The sequence below is a fragment of the Vollenhovia emeryi genome, unplaced genomic scaffold, assembly GCF_000949405.1.
Source record: "Vollenhovia emeryi isolate VEMERY1.0 unplaced genomic scaffold, V.emery_V1.0 DF939143.1, whole genome shotgun sequence".
Taxonomy (NCBI): Eukaryota; Metazoa; Arthropoda; class Insecta; order Hymenoptera; family Formicidae; genus Vollenhovia; species Vollenhovia emeryi.
Genome location: NW_011967223.1, coordinates 410,335 through 431,233, shown reverse-complemented (window position 1 = coordinate 431,233; position 20,899 = coordinate 410,335). Strand labels below are relative to the sequence as shown.

Below are 20,899 nucleotides of genomic sequence, written 5' to 3'. Positions count from 1 at the left end.
CCTTAAGAAATTGACCAATCACGGTCAAGTATGAGTCAGATTAGCCGCGATGAGCGACGAGCGACGCGCGATTATCCAATGAGCGTACAGGTTTTATCGGAAAGCGTACAGTTTTCCTATAAAGACTGCACGCCCATTTTATTTTTTTAAAATGACCTTGTGCTGTGATTGGTCAAATCTGAAATTCCATGGCACCACATTGAAATTTTATTCAATGAATTGCCAGATTTGACCAATCATAACACAGGATCACTTTAATCTGGATCATTTTGATTTTCTCGCGAAAGCAGCTATTATGTTCAAGACCGTCGAGATTGGTCGAGGCATCTTGCGAATTGCGATACGGAACTACTCGGGTCACTTCCGGAAATCATGGTCTTCGGAACGTCAAACCATCAGCGTGGTTGTTGACATCTGTTTGAAACAAATACTCTCTACCGAGCGTTGGTTTTCGCGTCAAGGGTGAAACGGAGTCCAAGTCAATAACATTCGGACGCGAATACGGGTGGATCTGACCGATAAGATGTCCCGTAAGTAAAGCAGCATTGTCGTGAACAATATGCCCACGCAGGAATAATTTGTAATCGAGAGACGCGAGCAGGGATCAGTTCGATCGAATAAAATCTTGCAGTATTTTTACATCCTCACCCTGCGATAAATGCGTCGCTGATCTAAACTATTTATTAAACAACTCCCGAAAGTACAATATTTAACGCGACAAAATCTTCCCGTTTTGTTCCATCATGTCTTTTGATCGCAGATCTTTTGACAGAACTGCCTGCGCTCGGAGCACGAAGTTTTGGGGTTATTACATACGTTGCGCCAACTCCTAACATTTATTCTCGTAATATGATTCTATTTGCAACGAATTCGCGTGCCGATTTGAATCAATCAACTTCAGCTTATAGCCAAGAAGCGGACTTGGTTTACAAAAGGTTCTTCACTCACTCGTACCTGCACTCGTGCATTCTTCCTCGCTACATTAATATACATATCATTCCTTACTTGCTATGGCCGGTGCTATTACATTTCCTGATTTGCGACGTGCCGCTTCAAATCAGAACTCGACGCCTCTCGCTATCTCTACCTCGCCTGTGCTTTCATTTCGCCTACTTTTATCTACTCCATTTTATTCCTGCTACTGTGGATCTCTTTATCGCCAGACGACACGCTGGTAGAAGACGTCTGCAAGCCTACGTACGAAGGATACTTCGAAGGCCACAGCAACGATGTTACAGCGCTGAGCTTCGATCCGACTTCCGATCAATTCATATCGAGTAGCCTAGACAAGACGATAATGGTGTGGAAGTTGGACCACAGGAGGTCGGCTTACAAGTTCTTTGGGCACACAGATGGTGTCTTGGACGTCTGCTATTCGCCAAGCGGACGCCTCGTGGCCAGCGCTTCGAGAGACACATTCGTGAGAATTTGGGTTCCTAAAATTAAAGGGGCCTCAATAAAGTTTAAAGCTCACAGCTCCGCCGTAACATCGGTGCAGTTCAATCCGAATGCAGAAGAGGTAATCATGTTTAATTACAGCCGACCTGCCACAGATCCCGTCGCTACTTACGGTAATTGTCGATATCTTTAGTTGGTCACTGCGTCGAACGACAAAACTGTAAAGTTGTGGTCGGTGAGCAAGAGATTCCTCAAGTCGTTCAGCGGACATACGAGTTGGGTGAACTGCGCCAGGTTTTCTCCCACTGGTAGACTCTTGGTGTCGTGTGGCGATGACAAAATGGTGAAAGTCTGGGACGTCGCCAGCGGAAAGTGTGTCAAAACGTTCACCGAGATAAATGGTTCGTTGAGCGCGTTGCAATTTTTATACCTTAGATCTCTAGAATCAAGTTCTGCTACGTTCCAGCTCTCGTTAGATGCGTGGACTTTCATCCGAACAGCCCGACCGTCGGATCGGCGAGCGAGGACGGGTGCGTCAAGTTGTACGACCTGAGAATGGACTCTTTATGCCAGCTCTACAACGCTCACAAAGGGCCTGTGAATATGATCAAGTTCCATCCAAGGGGTAATTTCATGTTGACGGCTTCGAGCGACTCGACGATGAAGGTAGCTTGAGACTTCGATTCCATATAGCGGCTTCAATAAGGCGTTACCGCATCTGCTGACGGCGATATCCGTTTAGATCTTAGACATCCTGGAAGGCCGCCCAATTTACAATCTCAGGGGACATCGTAATAGATGCAGCGTAACGTCCATAGCATTCTCCACAAACGGCAAGCTCTTCGCTTCTGGTGGCACGGACCGACAAGTTCTAATATGGAAGTCCAACGTGTGTGTGGATGGCAAAATCGGAAGAGTTCCCACGCAGTTAATGCCTTCCGTGCGAGAGCCTCACGGAAGGGGTGAAAGGTCGAACAGCGACGAAGAAGACGTAGTCGGGAAACGGGATCGAAAGAAAGTAATTATTTAATATGGAAATACATTTCCATGTAGTTATATCATTCATTACAAAAGAAACAAGCTAGATTTTATCAGGAACTGTTAATCTTATAAGATCATATCATTTCAGTATTTATCGGACACGTTAGAAACATTAGATCTAAAATCGGATAAGAGTCGTAAAGAATCGCCAAAGAAAGAGACCAGGTCTGAAATGGTCGACACGAGGAACGTTGAATTTTCCGAGGGGGCTTGTGCAACGAACGTGCCAATCCCACGGGATCAGGCATCGCCCGAGGCACCTTCGTCCTATCAGTCCGTTAAAACAGTAGAAGCACTCTGTGATAAAATACAGTCATTACATCGCACTGTTACAGTGTTGGAACGACGCTTGACAATTTTGGAAGAGGCGTTTAATATGTTTACTACAAGCTTTCTCAGCTGTGAGAAATGACTGAAAAGATCCCGAATCGATATCAAATCAACTCTGATATCGATTCAAAGATATCTTTTCTCCAATCATTTCTCACTGAATGTTAGGCTTACGATTGGTAATCGCTTGAAATAACTTGTATATATGTATATGTACAATATTGATGACTCGTTGTTAATCTGAACAACAGATTTTTAATTATTTTGTAACGTATATTATAAGGACTGTAAATATGCTAACAACTCGTATTCCAACACCTTACAGGCATGAAAGACGTGCTGCGTTATGACAAGAGACCCGTATGCAACTGCTTAGGACAATAGAAAATATGTTATTGCATGCTATTTTTGTACTTTTTGTATATATACGAATAAGTAATTTAAAATGTGACCTTTTTTCATATCATGGAAAAGGTACAATGTAAAAATGTCTCCGCAACATATGCTGGTACTGCGAAAACTTGCTAACAAATCGTGCACCAACGCCTTGTACAGACAGAAAAGACACGTTGCGTTGTGACAAGTGCAAGAGACTTGTACGCAACTGCTTAGGATAATAGAAAATATGTTATTGCATGCTATTTTTGTACTTTTTGTATATACTCGTATACGAATAAATAATTTAAAATGTGACCTTTTTTCATATCTTAGAAAAGATACAATGTAAAAGTGTATTCGCAACATACGCTCGTACTGCGAAAACTTGCTAACAAATCGTGCACCAACGCCTTGTACAGACAGAAAAAGACACGTTGCGTTGTGACAAGTGCAAGAGACTCGTGCGCAACTGCGTGGAGCAATAGAAAATGTTTTATTACATGCTACTTTTGTACTTTTTGTATGTACACGAATGAGTGATTTAAGATACGACTTTCTTTTTTATAGAAAAGATACAGTGTAAAAAATTCTCTGTAATATACGCTCGTACATATTTAGCAGCACCTGTTGCAATCACATTACTCTTCGAACCGCTTCTGCTCCTCAGTGGGTCCCCAAAAACTGGCAAGTTTTCCCCGTTTTCTTGAGCGTTGCCAGGATCTCATCCGAGCTGAGCGCAGTAGTCACAAGTACCTTCTTTTCTGGCAGATTTATCTCGACGTCGTCGATGCCTACGACAAACAAATACATTAGAAATACTGCGTACATAGGTGGCAACATACATGTATCGTTTCTTTTTGTACTGAAGTTACAATTGTATCATTTCTCTGCTCGACACCTCCGCTTCCATGCGCAACGTTTAACCTCACCTCCCACCCGTCTCGTTAATCTTTGCGGGGGCAACGTCTGCGAGACGTTGGTGTCGACGAGACGACAATCGCGAAACGCGAGCGTGCGTACCGTAAACACTTTCGCACCCCCGCGACATCGAAAGGCTGTCAAGTACCTGTTTTCTTCCCGAGCACGTTTCGCACGGCATTCGAGCATCCGTCGCACGTCATCTCGACGCTGAACTCGTGGACCTGGCGGACAGATCGTTGGGTCAATCATCCGAACGTTCGTCCGAGACGAGAATAATAATCGTTCTGCCGTTACCTGAGCTGCCATAATTGCGATACGCCACCGGGAGTCGACGCGTCGAACGGGCTACCGCGAGAGCAGGTGACGAAGTGGCAATAGTGGGATCGCTTGAAAATGTGCAATGTACGACTGAAGTCTTATCTGCAGCTGCACCGCGAACGATAACGTGTATCGTGCGCGTTGACCGTTTCTGATTGGAAAGCAACTATATTTGCCGAGACGGGCCGATTTTCACGCCCGATAAAAACAATCTCGAGAGAATCGCGTTTCACCAGCCGGCGCCTGGTGACTTCTTGACGCGCTATTATTGCTAAAATCCACGTTCGATTGTATCGAGACCGTCTACTAGATTGTACTTTCGCCAGCAACGATCCAAGTTTCAGGATTTAATTTATCTTGCACTTGTATTCGGCTCTTGATTGCAAAGAGAAATAATTTAGAAATCAAGTTCTTCCAATTTTTACAAGTTCGCGCGAACATTCCTGCGAGTTCACTTCGATAAACGTGAATATATTCCTGCGAGGATTAAATAATCCACGATTGTATCTTTCGTTAAAAAATTCTCATCTTCCTAGCAATTTAATCGAACAAGCGGTATAAATAGAATCTTTTGTTAAATACTTGTCGATTGAGGGTGTGAGAGAGAGAGAGAGAGAGAGAGAGAGAGAGAGAGAGAGAGAGAGAGAGAGAGAGAGAGAGAGGACGCTCTCGGGGGATTCAGTTTTTATTTGCATCCTTGCATCTTGACATAAGGTAGAAAAGTATTACGGTTGATGCCTAGTAGTTGCCCTCTGCACACCCCAGAACTGCCCTTTCGACTGCGCGAGGAACGAGCTTGCATCCTACCTACGGCACGATTTGTTTTTGCAAGCGTCTCGACTAAAGGACGAACTCGCGATACGGATTTTTGTCCAGATCGACTACAATTTTCCTACAGCTTTTTCTCCCGCGTCCCGGGGCGATGGTGAATTCTATCCCTACGACTTTTCGATGGCGAGCAGCGGGCGAAATGTACAAATGCATCATCGAAATATGTCCCTGTCGCGCTGTCCCTACGGTCGTTCTCTCGCGAGAACGTGGACTGGCACGGACGGCGACGGGGTCGGATGCCTTGTGCGAGTGAGAGGACCTTATCACAGTAATCAGTTCGGCTCGTACCGAGAATACCTGCCTCTGCTAGTCTCACTAATCGGACACTCCGTCGGTCGTCGCTCTCTGTCACACCACTCATTCCATACACTTGTCTAAAGTCTAATCTGTTGCACACTCGGTCATATTGCTCTACGATGTTAGCGATAATCCTTAGTCGTTAGACAGTTCGTTAATACACCTGTCGAACACGGCTCTTGCTATTATCTGCAGAGATAACATGACGGGGAGCATATACTTACTGTAGTCGACGCTTTCCGTTCATCCCGTATGATAGCACAGCTGTAGCCTCCTTCCTCTTCCTTGCTGACAAACGGGAAAATTTATATACTGAGCTTCACGCCGACGAGAGGGACCGGGGTAATTTATAAATATCGCAGCTTTTTCGTTTTACGCTTAGGACATGTCTGTTACATTTATTCGCCCAAACGAAGCATCGGGATTACTGACAATGCGGCCGAAATGCAATTTCTGTATGACAAATTGTATCGCGTACGCAAGCGGGGGCTTAATAGTACTTTAGCTTTAGCTTTGGCGCGTTTGTCGATCTGCTCGGGGAGGACCCGAAGACGCACACGGGGATCGCAATATACTGGCAGTTCGCAATTTCGGAGACTATCATTCCCCAATGACATACATATGTTTTTACAATTGTTACGTGTATTAATTAAGCGGCGTAACGAGACTCGGGATCTTCCATTAAAATATATCCGGTCTCTCAGTAAAAATATATATGAGCGGGGCCGTCAGTTCGGTCTTGGTGAAAAGACGAGCCAGAGATACATGCGAACCTGGGAAAGGGAGTTCCATGGAATGCTACGGCATCGTCAGGAGTCGGGGAATAATTTGAGCACGACAGTTACGAAATGACCGTTGTTAACTGAGACTCGTTTTGACGGTAATCTATTCTATTTCTTATCATTCGATGTAAATGCGATGCAAACACATTGCTGACAAATCATAAAAGTATAATGTCGAATGCTGAACGCAAGAGTCAACGATTGGAAGATAAGTTATTCCAGAAAGAAAAATGCAATTCTTTTGTACTAGTAAAGAGACGCGCTTTGTCGCAAACACGGTAGTTTATGGCGTGACGCAATTCTGGAGATAAAAACCGCGATTACTTCGTTCATATATCGTTCGCATTCAGTCCGTCGGACTGACTAGATTGTAGCCTGATGGCGGATTGGCGTGAATCCAGCGTCAGAGAAAGCTGTAAGTGTTCTGAACCGCTCTGCGTTCCCCAGTGGACGAAGCCTGCTGTTCCGCAATAATTCTCTGCTGCTCTCTCTCTAGTCTCTCCAACGATTCCACGCGCGTTCTTATAGAACCACCATAAGTGCGTACCTATTTTATTAACATCTCATTAAGTACCGGTATATATTCTTAATCTTGCTATCTTATCAGAAGTTTCCCTTAAAGTTTCTGGATTTTAGAGATAACAAAATATACACATATCAGAAAAAGGCTTGTCAATATTTCAAGGAGTGAAACTGACAGTGAATTCAGTTGCTTGCACTAGTGTGCACTGAGACCTGTTTACAGACAATTCTTATATTCAAGAATCGTCTTAAATACTTTTTCAATACATCTTAGTCAGTAAACTGACCTGTACAGTATCCGTACAGATCATTTTTTGGCTAAATAGTTTTTGAACATATTTTTAAGATGACCCTAAATATAAAGGCCTGTGTCCACGATGCTAGAACTTGCGGCTTTTATGGAATACCTCCAAGTTGATTGGCTACAGATTTCTCGAAACTAGAACTTGGACCAAGTTCTAACAACGTGGACACAGGCCTTGAGAATTGACTCTGAACAAACTTGGTGTGCACTCAGTGCGTACTAGTGCAGGCAACTGAATTCGCAGTAAGTTACGGTATAGGAGAAAATGAAGTTGGATCTAGCAGATTTACCTTACTGGTGCTGCGAAGAATATTCGTGTTAAAGTACAGAATGACTTTTTGAGCAAGTACATATTTAATTTTGCGATAACTAAAAAATTACATAATTTTTAACGACAATAGACTTGGACGGTCTTATAGATAATAGAAATATTGACGAGAATTTTTCTAACATTTTTTCGGAAATATAAGCAAACAGGATATTTCCGTCCAGAATATTAATGCTATTCCATTCATTTAAAAATGCTGTTTTTCTTATATCTTTCCGATATGAATGCTGCAAATGATTTAATTTTAAAATTATCAGAGTGTCAATTGGATATGATTTCTGGACGCTCCTATATTGCTTGTGGCAAGGTTGAAATATAAATCTCTTACAATATAATAAAGCACACCAGAAATTTCAAGAAAAAGCTTTCACTAAAAGCGAGCTCCTTGTCCCACGGTCATGTTTTTCTGAATACTGTATTTTTCACGCGTTTATATCGTTTTACACTTTTCACAAAAATTTCATCACTTGGCGATAATTTTGCATATTTAAGCGAATGATATACAAGTTGAATCAAATCATAATTTATCGAATAAATAAACAAATACAAAATATAAGAGTGTATTGTGTAACATAACGTACCTTGGGTGAGAAAATTAGAAAAAATATGAACACAAGGAATTTTTAACAACGCACTAATTGTCCCCTTTTTTTTGGTGTATATTTTTTGAACATATCATATTAAATAAATTATAACAAATATCGGATTCTGTGGTAAAAAGAATACATAAATAAGTTGCATTGCATTTAACTTTGTATATCAATCTATACAAATTTCCATCGAGTTTCCAGCGAGTTTGCACAAATGCAGATGCCGATTCAATCTGTCCTGTATCATCGACCATACGATAAATATGGGCGCTTTAGCTGGTTATCTACTCACTGTCTGTAGATTAGACTTCAGACTGTGGGTGTTGGCCACTCGCGCTCACACAAGAGGAGTTAGACTTCCACTGCAGACTCTTACTTCTCTGGGCTCCAGAGCTGCCGGAGGTCTCCTCTCTTGCGACTGATGCACATTCGAGCCACTCGCCACGTTATGGTGCCCCGATCGCGGTGGGTGGTTCGTCGCCACTACATACTCTGTTAAAGTAACATCCGCAGTCCCGCCAGATTCGAGTGGTATCGCATTCTGGCGAAAGTGTTCAAGCATATCGTATATCGCAGGAAAGCACAGATGCTGGACTCGGCAATGACCTTGATCATTTAACGTCATCCGTAAATGCTGCAACGAAAAATTACACGTGTGTAAAAATGACGGGGGAAAAGAAAGCTGTTGGAACGTCATTCCGTCGTTAAGCGTTAAAGATGGTGTCAGTAGTTACTTTTGCTCTTCCTTGGAAATTAAAAGTTAACACGAATTCGCCTTTTCTAGTCTCGCTCTGCCGGACCAGGAACACACCGTGACCGTTAGCTGCACTGTGTAATACGAGCTGCGCGGCGTCCGAGCGAGGAAGGGTGCCATGGAACCATGGGTAGTCTCGTAAGCTACTCGATAAATCCAGCTCGCCCTCGTTAGCAGGCACTGCGGGCAGACGCAAACGTGTAATTAGTAATTTATCCGCCGAGTTATACTTGCCTTACTTTGCTCCCTTACTTTGCTCGATTTCTTGCTGAGAGGAACATAATTCTAGATTACTACTGCTGCGCATATGTAGTCTTGGAGGTAATTCCGGCGGGTTGCCCTGCGAGTCGTCGCCGTGTTCGTGACTAGCGGACCGGAAGCTCTTACTCGCCGAGTTGGCTCGTAATCGATCGCTGTCGGATCCCATAGCCAGTGAGCCGTGGCCCAGGGAATCCCCTAAGGAGTCGCCCGGCCCGGAGCCAGGCGCGCTGGAGCTCTGCTGCACCGTTCGCATGCAATACCTGATCGTCGCCAGCCACGACTTCATGTCGTTCGAGTCGTGCGCCTCGATGACAAACTCCATGGTCTGGGTCTTCAGGACGAACGTGTTCTCGTGATCCGGCATCTCGAGCGCCGTGGTTTCCCTCGCCTCCGTTATCGCCGAGCAGAAGACGCCGCTTCGTGGTTTCACAGCCTTCGGCGGAGAGTAGAACTCCAGCATGTAGCCACCGATGGCCTTTATCAACGCTAGCCGCGACTTCTCCCACTTCTGCGTCCCGTCTATGTTCTCCCCCATCAGGGAATTGACGATCCCTTCCTTACGGCACTCCACCACGATCTTGGACAGCTTGGCCTTCGAGTGCTTGTCCTTGCGGTGCTCGCTGTGGGACAGCTCGACCTCGTCGCTCTGCTGCTTGTGGAAGAAACTCTTGCCCTTTTTAAGCCCCTTAAAGGATAATCTGCGGAAGAAGGGCTTGTGGGCGGGCTTCGGCGACACTGCCTCCCCCTCGTGCTCCGAGTAGTCGCTGAACTCCTCGTGCGAGGACGCGCGGACCGGTGCGTTGACATTCTGGCTCGCAAGATTCACGTCTCTCTCATTGGATATTACGCTCCTAGTGTCGTGCAACGATAGCGATCTAAAAGGAATATGTGTACAGTATATTATACAATGTTACTACATATGCGAATAATCTAAAAACCCAACTTCCATTATTTGAAAATTTATAAAACGTACATTCTTCTAACACATCCGCTCGTGTGAAATGTATAACAAACGCGAGTGTCCTGTCAACTCCAACTTATTTTTTATCAATTTTACTGCCTCGGCCGACCGCGACCCTCCAACGTTTACCAATCAGGCAATTACTTCCCGATGTGCAAAGGTTTCTTCAATACTTTAGACCGGTATTTGTAATCGGATCTTATATTCAAGACCGTCTTGAATTCATCTAAAGATGCCGTACGCAACATTTCATCGGCTACGTAGTATCTAACTTGTCAACAACCTCAAGGGTTATTTGACACCGGTGTAAAAATTCTTTATTCGCGTGCTTAACCTTTTTGGTCAAACGCTGAGTCCAGCACTCGCGCTTCAAAGTCGCTTAAACGCCGAATCTTACGCTCTCCCCAGGAAAGTACGCGAGGGCCGAGGGCCGAGATCGAACCGAGGGCCCTACCGTACCGATCACTCGTGTTCGCGCAGAGCTACACGTTATATCCCGGCCGACGTAAACGCGGGGCGCACGCACCTCACGCTCTGACGCAGGTACTCGCTCTCGAAGTGCTCGCAGAAGCTCTCGACGAACTTGCGGAGGAAGTCGCGATGCGACAGATTGGCGCGGGCGCTCTCGGGCAGGTTCAGGCTGACGTAGGCGCAGAACGCCTTGGCGAAGTCGGAGGCTGAGGCGCGGGCGTGTCTCTCGCAGAACTCGATCCAGCCGGTCGCTACTTCCGGCGACGCGGCGGTCGCCGTGGACGATGTGGCCGTAACCGGTGCCGTCGCCGCAGTCGTCGTCGTCGTCGACGTCGCCGTTGTCGCCGCTGCTGCCGCCACCGCCACCGCCGTCGTCGTTGTCGTGGTCGTCGTCGTTGCCGACGTTGACGTAATCTCCGTCGTCGTTGTCGTCGTCGCCGGCGTCGGCGTCGGCGTCGGCGGCGTCGGCGTCGGCGTCGTCGTCGTCGTCGTTGTCGGCGACGTCGTCGTCGGCTTCGTCGCCGTCGATGCCGTCGTTGCCGTCGCGTTAATCGCCGGCGATTCCGCGCTGCTCGCTGTCGGCGTGCTCGCGGCGTAAACACTCATTACCGGCGTCTGGCTCGCGTAGGGGGCGGAAGACCTCCCCCCCCTGTGCCGCCGCCGCCGCCACCACCACCGCCGCCGTCGTCGCCACCCGTCGCCCTCCACTCTCGCCCCCCGCCGCCGCCGCCGCCGCCGCCGTCGTCGTCCCTTCGGGGTCCCCCTTCACGATCGCCAACGTCGCCAGCGTTGAGGGTGAACGCGCGCGCGAGCGTGCCCGGCGGACATATCACACGGCCCGGCTCTGCTCCGCTGTAAAACTAATCACGGCGGCCGCCGAATGGCCACGGTCGAATGACACACATGCACGCGCACGTACACGCGCGCGCGCGCACGCGGGGAAAAGATTGGGCGAAAACGAGGAGGGAAGAGACCGAGGCGCGAGTATATGCGAGGGAACGTCGATGCGATTCCGCGCGAGAGAATTGCCGAGTTCGGCTCGAATGACACCCGCGACGAGCTCGCTACATCACCGCGCCTTATAATCCTCCTCTTCGATTCATCGTAACGCTCCGCGATGGGGAGAGGGGGGGGGATGGGAAAGAGGAGCCGGGAGTCCGGTCGTCGGGGGAAAGTCTCACTGCTACGTTAACGTCACACGCGTCTACCCGCGACTCCGTCCGTCCGTCTGTCTCTCTCTCTTTCGTGACCCCCGTTGCCGGGCGGACGATGAATGATCATCGGCGACTTTTGTCGGGACCGCGCGCACGCCGCGATCTTATCGCGCGCGTGCCAAAGTCAAGGACCCGCACGCGTGACGCCCGCGCGCTCGCAGCACCGTCGTCCTCGCTTCGCGGAAATATTTGCGGGCATTACGAGGCACACGCGCGAAATGCGTGATACGCACGACTCGCCAGCACCACTGGCGCACTCTTCTCTCTCTCTCTCTCTCTCTCTCCCTCTCTCGTCGCGCGTAAAGGTTAGGCAGTCGCGTGGCCCGCTCTCTCGCACATAGAAATCCGCATTTACATCATCCCCGTCGGAATTGCGCGTGCACGTATTTGTGCGCGATTAGCCGTTTGCCGCAATTTATGAGTCGTCCTTTGTATTGTACACGCACCGGCATAAATGCTGTCCCTATCCTTGTGAGGTGCACGCACACAACTAGAGTCCCTGCAGTTGTGTGCGTGCACCTCACAAGGATAGGGCAGCATTTATGCCGGTGCGTGTACGCGTCGACTGATCCCTTTCCCGAGGTCGTGTCTCGATTTTAAACACAATTTCCGATTTTTCCGCTTAGACTTTGATTCCGGTCCTGAATGGGTGTTCGAGCAGAAAAGCCGAAAATTGCGTAAGATCGAGACGCGACCTCGCGAAAGGGATCAGTCGATGCCTGTGTCCAGCAGAAGTTTATAGCGCTTGCTAAGCGCTTTGCGTTCATTGAATTATACTTTCAGATCTGTGCTGAAATAGAGCTATTCTTCTAGATCTATCCAATCAGCATAAAGCGAATCGAGAAAACGTTGAAGAAATGCTAGAGGAGTTCGTTTTACATTTTCGTCACTCCCTTTCGAGAGATGGCGAATCTTTCTCTCTAGGGGTGCGTTCCGTTTCACGCATGATGCGCATGACGCATCATTTATCCTCATTTAACATCAGGGGCTCGATCACGAATCTTTTCCTGTAGCGCGAACTCGTGAAAAGCTAGAGAAAAAGGTTCCCTGGTAAATAATAAATAACAAGGATAAATGATGCATCATGCGCGAAACGGAACGCACCCAAGATGTGTTCTTTGTAACTGCACCGTATACGTAATTAGGCGCCGAAAGGAACAAAGACGGAAGATGTAAGTAATAGTTAAAGAGACGAGGACGAGGGACGTAAAGTGCAAAAGGCTCAGCCGCGAGGTGCAGATCCACGGTCTCTCCCGCGTACAAGTTAGAACCCTGGTGGACCCTTAACCTCATTAGAGCGGAGCGTAGGCGAAAATAAAGATCCGAGATGATCGAGTCCTGCACGAAGAGGCGAATGTTGTTGGGCATCACATTCTTAGGAGGGTTAGTCGCTCGTATATATTCCACGCCGAGTAACGGACTGGCAGAGAGCTCGAGCCGTTGAGCAAAGCTTGCGGACCGACTCAATTTCGCGCGTCTATTGCCCGCAGATTGACGGTTCTAGCGCTAATTATCGAGAGCCACTGGACCAACAGCTCGAGCAAGCTTTACGTGGACAACTACGAGAACAATTCATCCTGCATCTCCGGCGAGGAGTACGAGGTGATATCCGAGTGCCATCCGTGCACGGCCTTTGAAATCGCCAGCGAGAGCATCGGCGTCTGCGTCCACGCGAGGTACAAGGAGGTGCTCAAGTGCAAGAGCGGTGAAACGATAACGAGAAGGTGAGAGTACACACGTACACGGGACGTGTTATCAGGTGGTCAATTCTGTATCTTGCATTACAGTGAAAATGCTAAAAGCCAGTAGCTTTGTCCCTTTCTAATCGTCCTCTTAAGCCCAATGTCCACGATGCTAGAACTTGGACCAAGTTCTAGCATCGTGAACATTGGCCTTTAGAAAGAGACGAAGCCACTCACTTTTAACATTTGCACTATTTTGCAAGATACAGAATTCACTTATTGCTTGGTTCTACTTACCTGGGGCTCTATTCTGTACTCGGCTACCGACAACTATCGATAACGACGTTTGCGCAGCTTTTTTACACGACAAGCTATGCGAACGTCGTTAATGACATCGATAGGTGTCGGTAATTGTGTACGCAATAGAGCCCCTGGTACACTTAGTTCTCACACATTCGTGTTGCAGTTGCGACAAGGTGGCTTGGCTGGAGGAACGGGCGTTCTGGAAGTTCGAGGGCTTCATGCTCGCCGCGGCGATCGTCTCTTGCTTCACCGTGTACTGGAGAGAGAACATACTGCGACAGAGAATAATCAGGAAGGTGGCGAGACAGTTGCGAATTAGCGTGTGAACGTTGCCAGAGCTGGACGCAGGTGCTTTACACTTTCGCCGCTCGTTCGAGAGAGAACAATGAGCGAGGTGTACCTGGCGGTATATTCCACGGCGGACTTGTGTCTCGCTCCGATCGAAACGATAGTGACCCTCTTTACTATAAAGTACTGTGAATCCACGATAGGCATCAAGCTGATACCGAGTAAGCAGGATTTAACCGAGCGAGCGTACGCGATAGATCTCACGAATTTTGTCTACGAAATTGTCAACATAAGCGAAGTACCTTGTTACGCGAACTCGTGCGAGCTACCGAACGTCACTGTGAACGCGGACAGCTGCATGGCTGGTTTGTGTACAGTATTGCGGCAGATTGTAAAGAGCGCGAGTTCCGAGTATACGATGCACGACGCTAGTAAGTTGTTGGGCTTCAAGGGCTCCTGCTTGATGGCTTGTTCCGAGGCGAGCGTGTGGACGAAATTTTGCGAGGTCGACTTAATTTTAACTCTCAAGTCTCTGGACACGAGGGATCCAGAGAGATCCGAACTGCCCGTCAGCTTAGCCAGATTCGAGTGCCACATGTCTCAGCCGGTTAGGCTGCACAATTTATACAAGTATACGATGTGCAAGAAGTTTGCTGCGCTTGATATAACTAGGCGGGACAAGACCGGCCTGCCGGAACACGCGTACGCCGAAGGCGCGTGTATTACGTTGTCCGACATAATTATATTCGTCTGCATGCACATTCTGCTGAATACGTTTTCGAGCCAGATGATATCGAAACTGGTGCCCTTGACGGCCAAGTGGTACGATAGAATGTTGGCGGATCGATTCATAATAAAATGTCTAGAATGTCTGCCTGTATCAAGGAGTCGTGATTCAGACGCGCTCCAGTATACACTCCCGGTCGTAGTGAACGAGAGTTTATACAAGAGCGATCCTAAACGGTACAAGCCAAGAAACCGCATTTACACGAGACAAGAGGATATAGAACACTCGTTGCAGTTGGTCGAAGGCATGCAGATCTTGATGCAGCTCGACGCAGAGCCATTCGGCGTGGAAGTGAACCTCGACTGGTCCGACGTGCCCTTCGACGCCACGCCGGAAGGTGGTTCGTTGCCGCTCGCGAGGCTGCGGCGAAAGCAGGAGCAGCTGCAGAATCTGTGCAAACCCGTCCTGAAATTGGCGAAGGCGGGTGACACTATTGTGGATTTCTGTTCGGGTAGCGGCCATTTAGGAATATTGATAGCGTACTTGTTGCCCCGCTGCACGGTCATTCTGCTGGAGAACAAAGAGGAGTCGTTGAACAGGGCTAAGACGAGGGTGCAGAGGATGAAGCTGACGAACGTGAGGTTTTGCCAGTGTAACTTGGATTACTTTAAGGGGGACTTCGACATCGGCACGTCGTTGCACGCCTGCGGTTTGGCGACGGACCTGGTGATTCAACGTTGCATACGAAAAAACGCGATTTTCGTGAGCTGCCCTTGCTGTTACGGCTCGCTGCAGGACTGCCATCGGCTGACGTATCCGCGAAGCGATGTTTTTAAGACGCGCGTTAGCAATAAAGAATACTCATACCTGAGTCACGCGGCGGACCAGACGCATGACGAACTCAACATTAAGACTAAACAAGGCTACAGATGTATGACAATTATAGATACGGACAGGAAACTGTTCGCCGAACAATTTGGGTACAAGGTTTATCTCGCTAAATTAATTCCAGAAACGTGTACACTTAAGAATCACTTGTTGATTGGTATACCAAAAGGTAAACTAACACGTGGCAATTCATGTGACAATTAAAATTGCATCTGCCGAATGATTTCTGGAAATAAGTGGCATTTGATTGTGAGAATATTGTTTAATTTGATCGATAGCAATATACAAACTTTATTATATGTAGTAAAATATTTATTATATACGTATACATGTATATAACATTTATTTATTTTACAAGTTGTGTATCTTTAATAAAAATGGGAAAGAAAAACAAGGGTGTCTACTCATTTCTCGGAAAAAAAAATTCTCCGGGAATTCCTCAATCAAAACTCTTTTTTTTCGAGTTGTCCAAGACGCCCGTCACGGATTGAGGGAGGTCCCGGGTTCGGAACTTTGCTGAGGTAATATTTTTCGCAATAAGAATAATTTACAGTACGGAGAAGGGGGTATTGAATGCTAAATGTAGTATCGAAAAATGCTAAAGTGTAGCATTTTAAATATTATCACAGACATACCAAATCAATCTATCGACTGTGTCGATAAGTATATGTGTCTCCGTAGTAGAACTTTGTCCAAGTTCTAGTTTCGAGAAATGTGTAGCCAATCAATTTGCAGCTTTTATGAAATAGCTGCAAGTTGATTGGCTACAGATCTCTCAAACCCAATGTTCACGATGCTAGAACTTGGACCAAGTTCTAGCATCGTGGACACAGGCCGTTACATCCACTATTGGTAGCGAAAATCGGTTCCAAGTAAACCTTCCCTACGTCGTGGCCGCTCTCAGGCTTCTCTCTGCTATAGGTCTGTTCAGGTCTGTTCTTTACAACTGAACTAGCTGCACTGGTTCAGAGTCTATCTTTTTCCTTCTAATGTGGAGGGAAAAAGATAGACTCTGAACTGGTGCAGGTAGTTCAGCTATGAGGAACAGACCTTTTACGTGAAAGTGGTGTTTGAAGCGTTTGAAGCATCGCAACTGTGCGTGACGCACGTGGTGTACGGAAGTTAATTTTCAATAATTGTTTTCCGATACTGCGATGTCCTTTTTTATAAGACGTGGTGCTCGCGGAGGTGGTGCACCGAAGCGTAAAGTAAGCTTTTTGATTTATCTTGGTCTCCTTTGCGAAAGTGTTGCGTTTTATTCTGTTTGGAGGTTAGGATTAAGTTCGTGCGAAATAGCACGATTTGTATATCTTACGATTCTTATTAAATGTTTGCATATGGTATACATCATTTGATAAAAGAATCGTTACAAAACAGCAAAATATTACATAATTTTAATACGTCTATGAAGCCACAATGTCACTCATAATTTTTTCTTGTTTTACGTGTCGATGACTTAACTTTGTAATTTATAATTTTATTATGTTAGCTCAATGGCAACTTTAGTAAGACATTCTCAGCGCAGTCTACTTCAAAGCAATCGAAAAGATCCAAGAAAAATAAACTCGATGACAATGAAAGTATTGCCAGTACGGATGAAGAACTCGCGGAAGAAAATTCAAGGTAACGATATTCAAATACATTGAAAGGACGTAATATTTAATTGAGCATTGTAAGATGTGCATATTGATTTTTTTTCTTTTAGAAATAAAGCACAAAGTGAAACCGAGGAAGAGGAGGAAACTGCACAGGAAAAACGTGTGAGAATCGCAAAGAAATATCTTCGGGAAATTGAGGAGGAAGGTACAGAATTAAATGAAATACTTTACATTTGATTTATACTCTTTTGACAAGGAAAAGATAAACTTATCTTCGACATTACAGAAAAAGACAGAGCAGAATTTGAAGCGGGTGCAGTCACACGGCGATTGCGCGAGGAATATTTGGAGGAGAAGGGTCGATTGAGGAAAACAATAGCAATAAATTACGTTGGTCACAATGAGTTTATAACGTTGAGATGTAAAGAACATAAATCGTCTATTACTTGTATTTGCCTCTCTAGCGATGGCAATATATTATATTCAGGATCCAAGGATGGTAGTTTAGTTAAATGTTGGTTCACGAATATTACAACTTTAGACAATAGATAAAATTCTAATAACACTTGACAATTATATATTTATTTTTTGTGAAATAAATTGATAAATCATCTGTAGGGTCGGTAACGGAAAAGAGCAAATTAAAAGCCATTGTAGGAAACAGAGGGAAGACAAAGTCTGGGATGAAATCTGTGCGGTGCTTGGCAATTAGCACAGATGGAAAGTTTCTTGTGAGTTTTAATGAAACTCTTTTTACTTCATAAAAAAAACTTTACATAAAAATGACTGTTTTTTCATCGCAGGTAGTAGGAGATGGTGGATGTAAAGATATAAAGGTGTTCTCTGGCGATACCCTTGATCACATAAAAGACCTGAAGGGCCATAGAAGTCCTGTATCTGGATTAATATTCCGTAAAGATACTCACACGTTATACTCTGCATCTGAAGACAGGAGCGTGAAAGTTTGGAATCTTGACGATATGGCTTATGTTGAATCTTTGTAAGTAACTCTGCAAATCCAATATCTTTTTACTGTGTGTATACACACTAGGGCCGGACCTTCGTGCGGTTTCTCGGTGCGCGCGCGGAGTACTGCTGCACTCTTCGATAAATGTTGCTATCTCACTTCAGCGAGCATCCGACTCACTCGCAGGCAGTAGTGCTTCACGTGTGCATCGAGAAACCGCACGAATGTCCGGGCCCTAATACACATACTGAGTTTACTTATTAAAAAAGATTGTTTCTGATTACGCCACTTCTCTTATAGATTCGGGCATCAGAGCGCTATCACATCTATCGATGCACTTTCACGAGAGCGCGCTATCACGAGCGGTGGTTACGACGGTTCTATTAGGATATGGAAAATAGTCGAAGAGTCGCAATTAATATTTAACGCGAAAAGCTCCGGCAATAGTATAGATGCGGTTAAGCTCATCAACGAGGAGAATTTTTTCAGTGGCGGTGACGACGGACAACTTTGCCTTTGGGGATGTATGAAGAAGAAGCCGCTGTGTACTATACTGGAAGCGCACGGAAAGGACGAAGCCAATAGTCAACCGATGTGGATTTCAAGTATCGCCACACTATTGAATACGGATTTAGTAGCATCAGGTACATTGTCGAATTGTATCTTTGTATCTGTATTTATATATGTTTCTTCTTTAATATTAATTAATCAATTACGATTTCTAGGATCGCGGAACGGCACGATCAAGTTATGGCAATGCGGTGAAAACTTTAGGTCTCTAAATTTACTGTTTGAAGTTAAATTAACGGGTTTCATAAACGCGCTTGCATTCACTCCCGATGGGAATCACCTTATTGCTGGTGTAGGTAAAGAACATAGAAATGGTAGTTGGTGGCAAATACCTGAAGCGAGGAATGCTGTTGTTATTATACCATTAGTGCATAAGCAAAAGACAAATAAATAAAGATTTTTTTAGAAATTAAAAATATGAGTTTAGGTAATTTTTGAAAATTCGTATAGATTTCTATCTGTGGAGACAATATTTATATAGAGGTTTATAAAACGCTTTACTTACCTATCACTTTCAATTGTATTCATAAAAACTTTATTTCAAATAAAATTAATTCGACAAAAATATTGATATAACTGCGTTAAATGAAGACAAGGCCGACTGTTGTCTCTATAATATCTACATTCTGAACGCGATGAGAAATCTGTTCACTCGACGACGATGGTTTTTATGTGAATGAAATGAAAGAAATATTGGTCCACAGTACAAGTATTTATTCTGTACAAAAGTTGAGTTATAAAATATTATGTCCCTATTTTAGGTCTTGTTTTAGTCTTGTATACCATGCCGTCTTGAGTACATTCGTATAATAACAATATCGCGCCGCGTGGAACGCTCGTGCCCGTCCCGGACGGTTCTCCGCGTTTTCCCCGCGGCATTTTAATCCGATCTCCGCGGCGAGTGACGTTTCTCGGGCGAGACAATTCCACGGCCTCCACGTCCGAACGGCCACCAGCGTTCCGTTCGCGCGAATCTTGGACTCACCGTGTACATATAAACCAAACCGACTTTAATCCGCATATTTATTCGAGTCAACAAACAGTAGTACAGCGAGTGTACGCTACTTCTTGTGCATTCTTGCGATAAGTTTTTCAAACGAGTGCGATATATAGGCCATCCTTAATTGGGGGCACACCACCCTTCGTGTCGTTTTTATTTCCTTTATTTTCAATGCTTCGCGCGCGCTCTGTCTCTCTCTCTCTCTCTCTCTCTTTCTCTATCCAGGCCGTGAGGGTGCTGCTCGGTGCGTTTTTTTTAAGGGTCCTCAAGCGACATCGTCTTCCGCAAAAATACGCTCGATTAAACCTCTCCCTGTTTCTCTCCAGGCCGGCATTAATTTCCGCGAGGCGGACTCGGCGCGGGGCTTGCTCGGCGGGTCCTGTTTTACTTCTCTTTCCCCTCCGCACGTTCGGAGTCTCTTTCAATCCTTTTTTTTCTTTTATTTTTTTTATTTCCTCGCAGTCTCATTTAATTGTTCGGCCTTTGACGCGGTTGATACGTGTGTAAATTGACGCGCTCCGCGACGGACGTAGCGCTTCTCTCTCTCTCTCTCTGCTCTTCTCGGGGTCTTCGCGTCCTCGCTGATTGCCAGTCTTTCCCTCGTAAATTCTCTCGCCTTGGAAACCAGCCAGATTTATCAAAGTATCAAAGAGTCGCCTTTAATCTAGGATCTAATAATAAATGAGCCTCGCGTTTGACAAAACCGCCTGAATCCAACGACGCTCTCTCCTTTCCGCGGGGAGCGGAGCGGAGCTGGGCGGGGGGGCGCTCGTTCGTTCCGTTGGTCTCTCGACCGATAAATCACCCGCTCTTCCGCTTATTCCTATCGCAACGAAATACGCTGCTCCCCTCCTAACAGACATCCGCGACCGATGGATATTGTTGCTTTATTGCACGACTGTTGAAAGCGATTCGTTTTATTGCTTGTCGGAGAAATATCTAAGCCCAACTCCGTTCGCTACAGAACCGTCGTCCGCGACGGAAGGATTCGCGGCGATCGCGGGGAGAGACGCGTCCTTGGTCCGCAATTGACGCTCGTTGCACAGATATGGATCGGTGTTATTCCGAGAGGACGTTACATCCCGCCTGCCTCCGCAACATTTTTTTTTCTCTTTGGGAAATTGTCAAATGCGTCGCAACGTAACTCCCTAATGCGTGGTCTACAATACGTGGAG

The 20,899-nt window shown here is 46.0% G+C and overlaps 6 protein-coding genes across 6 annotated transcripts; 4 read left to right on the top strand and 2 right to left on the bottom strand.

Moving 5' to 3' along the window:
* Positions 1-238: 238 nt before the first annotated feature.
* On the top strand, positions 239-3,529 carry LOC105566619 (POC1 centriolar protein homolog A). Its single transcript, XM_012020762.1, has 6 exons — positions 239-530; positions 1,164-1,519; positions 1,592-1,799; positions 1,865-2,064; positions 2,141-2,416; positions 2,528-3,529. Exons 1-6 carry the CDS (start codon positions 524-526, stop codon positions 2,849-2,851), a joined length of 1,371 nt encoding a protein of 456 aa, XP_011876152.1. The 5' UTR covers positions 239-523; the 3' UTR covers positions 2,852-3,529.
* A 92-nt stretch (positions 3,530-3,621) lies between these two features.
* On the bottom strand, positions 3,622-4,647 carry LOC105566620 (copper transport protein ATOX1). The gene is made up of 3 exons (XM_012020763.1): positions 4,363-4,647; positions 4,214-4,289; positions 3,622-3,938 (listed from the first exon to the last, which is right to left on the bottom strand). The coding sequence occupies exons 1-3, from the start codon at positions 4,372-4,374 to the stop codon at positions 3,811-3,813; spliced, it is 216 nt and encodes a 71-aa protein (XP_011876153.1). The 5' UTR covers positions 4,375-4,647; the 3' UTR covers positions 3,622-3,810.
* Positions 4,648-5,053: 406 nt separating this feature from the next.
* LOC105566700 (SH2B adapter protein 1) lies at positions 5,054-11,093 on the bottom strand. Its single transcript, XM_012020908.1, has 6 exons — positions 11,028-11,093; positions 10,543-10,901; positions 9,047-9,930; positions 8,775-8,974; positions 8,417-8,674; positions 5,054-6,843 (listed from the first exon to the last, which is right to left on the bottom strand). The coding sequence occupies exons 1-6, from the start codon at positions 11,091-11,093 to the stop codon at positions 6,700-6,702; spliced, it is 1,911 nt and encodes a 636-aa protein (XP_011876298.1). The 3' UTR covers positions 5,054-6,699.
* Positions 11,094-12,498: 1,405 nt separating this feature from the next.
* On the top strand, positions 12,499-14,021 carry LOC105566618 (protein JTB). The gene is made up of 3 exons (XM_012020761.1): positions 12,499-13,084; positions 13,192-13,425; positions 13,850-14,021. The coding sequence occupies exons 1-3, from the start codon at positions 13,029-13,031 to the stop codon at positions 14,010-14,012; spliced, it is 453 nt and encodes a 150-aa protein (XP_011876151.1). The 5' UTR covers positions 12,499-13,028; the 3' UTR covers positions 14,013-14,021.
* A 29-nt stretch (positions 14,022-14,050) lies between these two features.
* Positions 14,051-15,945, top strand: LOC105566617 (glutathione S-transferase C-terminal domain-containing protein homolog). The gene has a single exon (XM_012020760.1). The coding sequence runs from the start codon at positions 14,072-14,074 to the stop codon at positions 15,791-15,793; it is 1,722 nt and encodes a 573-aa protein (XP_011876150.1). The 5' UTR covers positions 14,051-14,071; the 3' UTR covers positions 15,794-15,945.
* A 540-nt stretch (positions 15,946-16,485) lies between these two features.
* Positions 16,486-19,477, top strand: LOC105566616 (U3 small nucleolar RNA-interacting protein 2). Its single transcript, XM_012020759.1, has 8 exons — positions 16,486-16,797; positions 17,079-17,212; positions 17,295-17,392; positions 17,474-17,701; positions 17,806-17,918; positions 17,991-18,187; positions 18,455-18,798; positions 18,880-19,477. Exons 1-8 carry the CDS (start codon positions 16,744-16,746, stop codon positions 19,116-19,118), a joined length of 1,407 nt encoding a protein of 468 aa, XP_011876149.1. The 5' UTR covers positions 16,486-16,743; the 3' UTR covers positions 19,119-19,477.
* The last annotated feature ends 1,422 nt before the right edge of the window (positions 19,478-20,899 follow it).

Excerpts from the sequence above, each read along its gene's own strand:
- LOC105566618 (XM_012020761.1), top strand. The coding sequence starts at position 13,029 with ATGATCGAGTCCTGCACGAAGAGGCGAATGTTGTTGGGCATCACATTC. Across the intron at positions 13,085-13,191 it reads GGCATCACATTCTTAGGAGG|ATTGACGGTTCTAGCGCTAA; the intron begins GTTAGTCGCTCG and ends TATTGCCCGCAG. Across the intron at positions 13,426-13,849 it reads GGTGAAACGATAACGAGAAG|TTGCGACAAGGTGGCTTGGC; the intron begins GTGAGAGTACAC and ends TTCGTGTTGCAG.
- LOC105566619 (XM_012020762.1), top strand. Across the intron at positions 1,520-1,591 it reads TCAATCCGAATGCAGAAGAG|TTGGTCACTGCGTCGAACGA; the intron begins GTAATCATGTTT and ends CGATATCTTTAG. Across the intron at positions 2,417-2,527 it reads GGAAACGGGATCGAAAGAAA|TATTTATCGGACACGTTAGA; the intron begins GTAATTATTTAA and ends ATATCATTTCAG.
- LOC105566620 (XM_012020763.1), bottom strand. Across the intron at positions 3,939-4,213 it reads CGTGCTCGGGAAGAAAACAG|GCATCGACGACGTCGAGATA; the intron begins GTACTTGACAGC and ends TGTTTGTCGTAG.
- LOC105566617 (XM_012020760.1), top strand. The coding sequence starts at position 14,072 with ATGAGCGAGGTGTACCTGGCGGTATATTCCACGGCGGACTTGTGTCTC.
- LOC105566616 (XM_012020759.1), top strand. The coding sequence starts at position 16,744 with ATGTCCTTTTTTATAAGACGTGGTGCTCGCGGAGGTGGTGCACCGAAG. Across the intron at positions 17,702-17,805 it reads GGATGGTAGTTTAGTTAAAT|GGTCGGTAACGGAAAAGAGC; the intron begins GTTGGTTCACGA and ends AATCATCTGTAG. Across the intron at positions 18,188-18,454 it reads ATGGCTTATGTTGAATCTTT|ATTCGGGCATCAGAGCGCTA; the intron begins GTAAGTAACTCT and ends CTTCTCTTATAG.
- LOC105566700 (XM_012020908.1), bottom strand. The coding sequence starts at position 11,093 with ATGAGTGTTTACGCCGCGAGCACGCCGACAGCGAGCAGCGCGGAATCG. Across the intron at positions 9,931-10,542 it reads TACCTGCGTCAGAGCGTGAG|ATCGCTATCGTTGCACGACA; the intron begins GTGCGTGCGCCC and ends TATTCCTTTTAG. Across the intron at positions 8,975-9,046 it reads TCAGCAAGAAATCGAGCAAA|TGCCTGCTAACGAGGGCGAG; the intron begins GTAAGGGAGCAA and ends GTCTGCCCGCAG.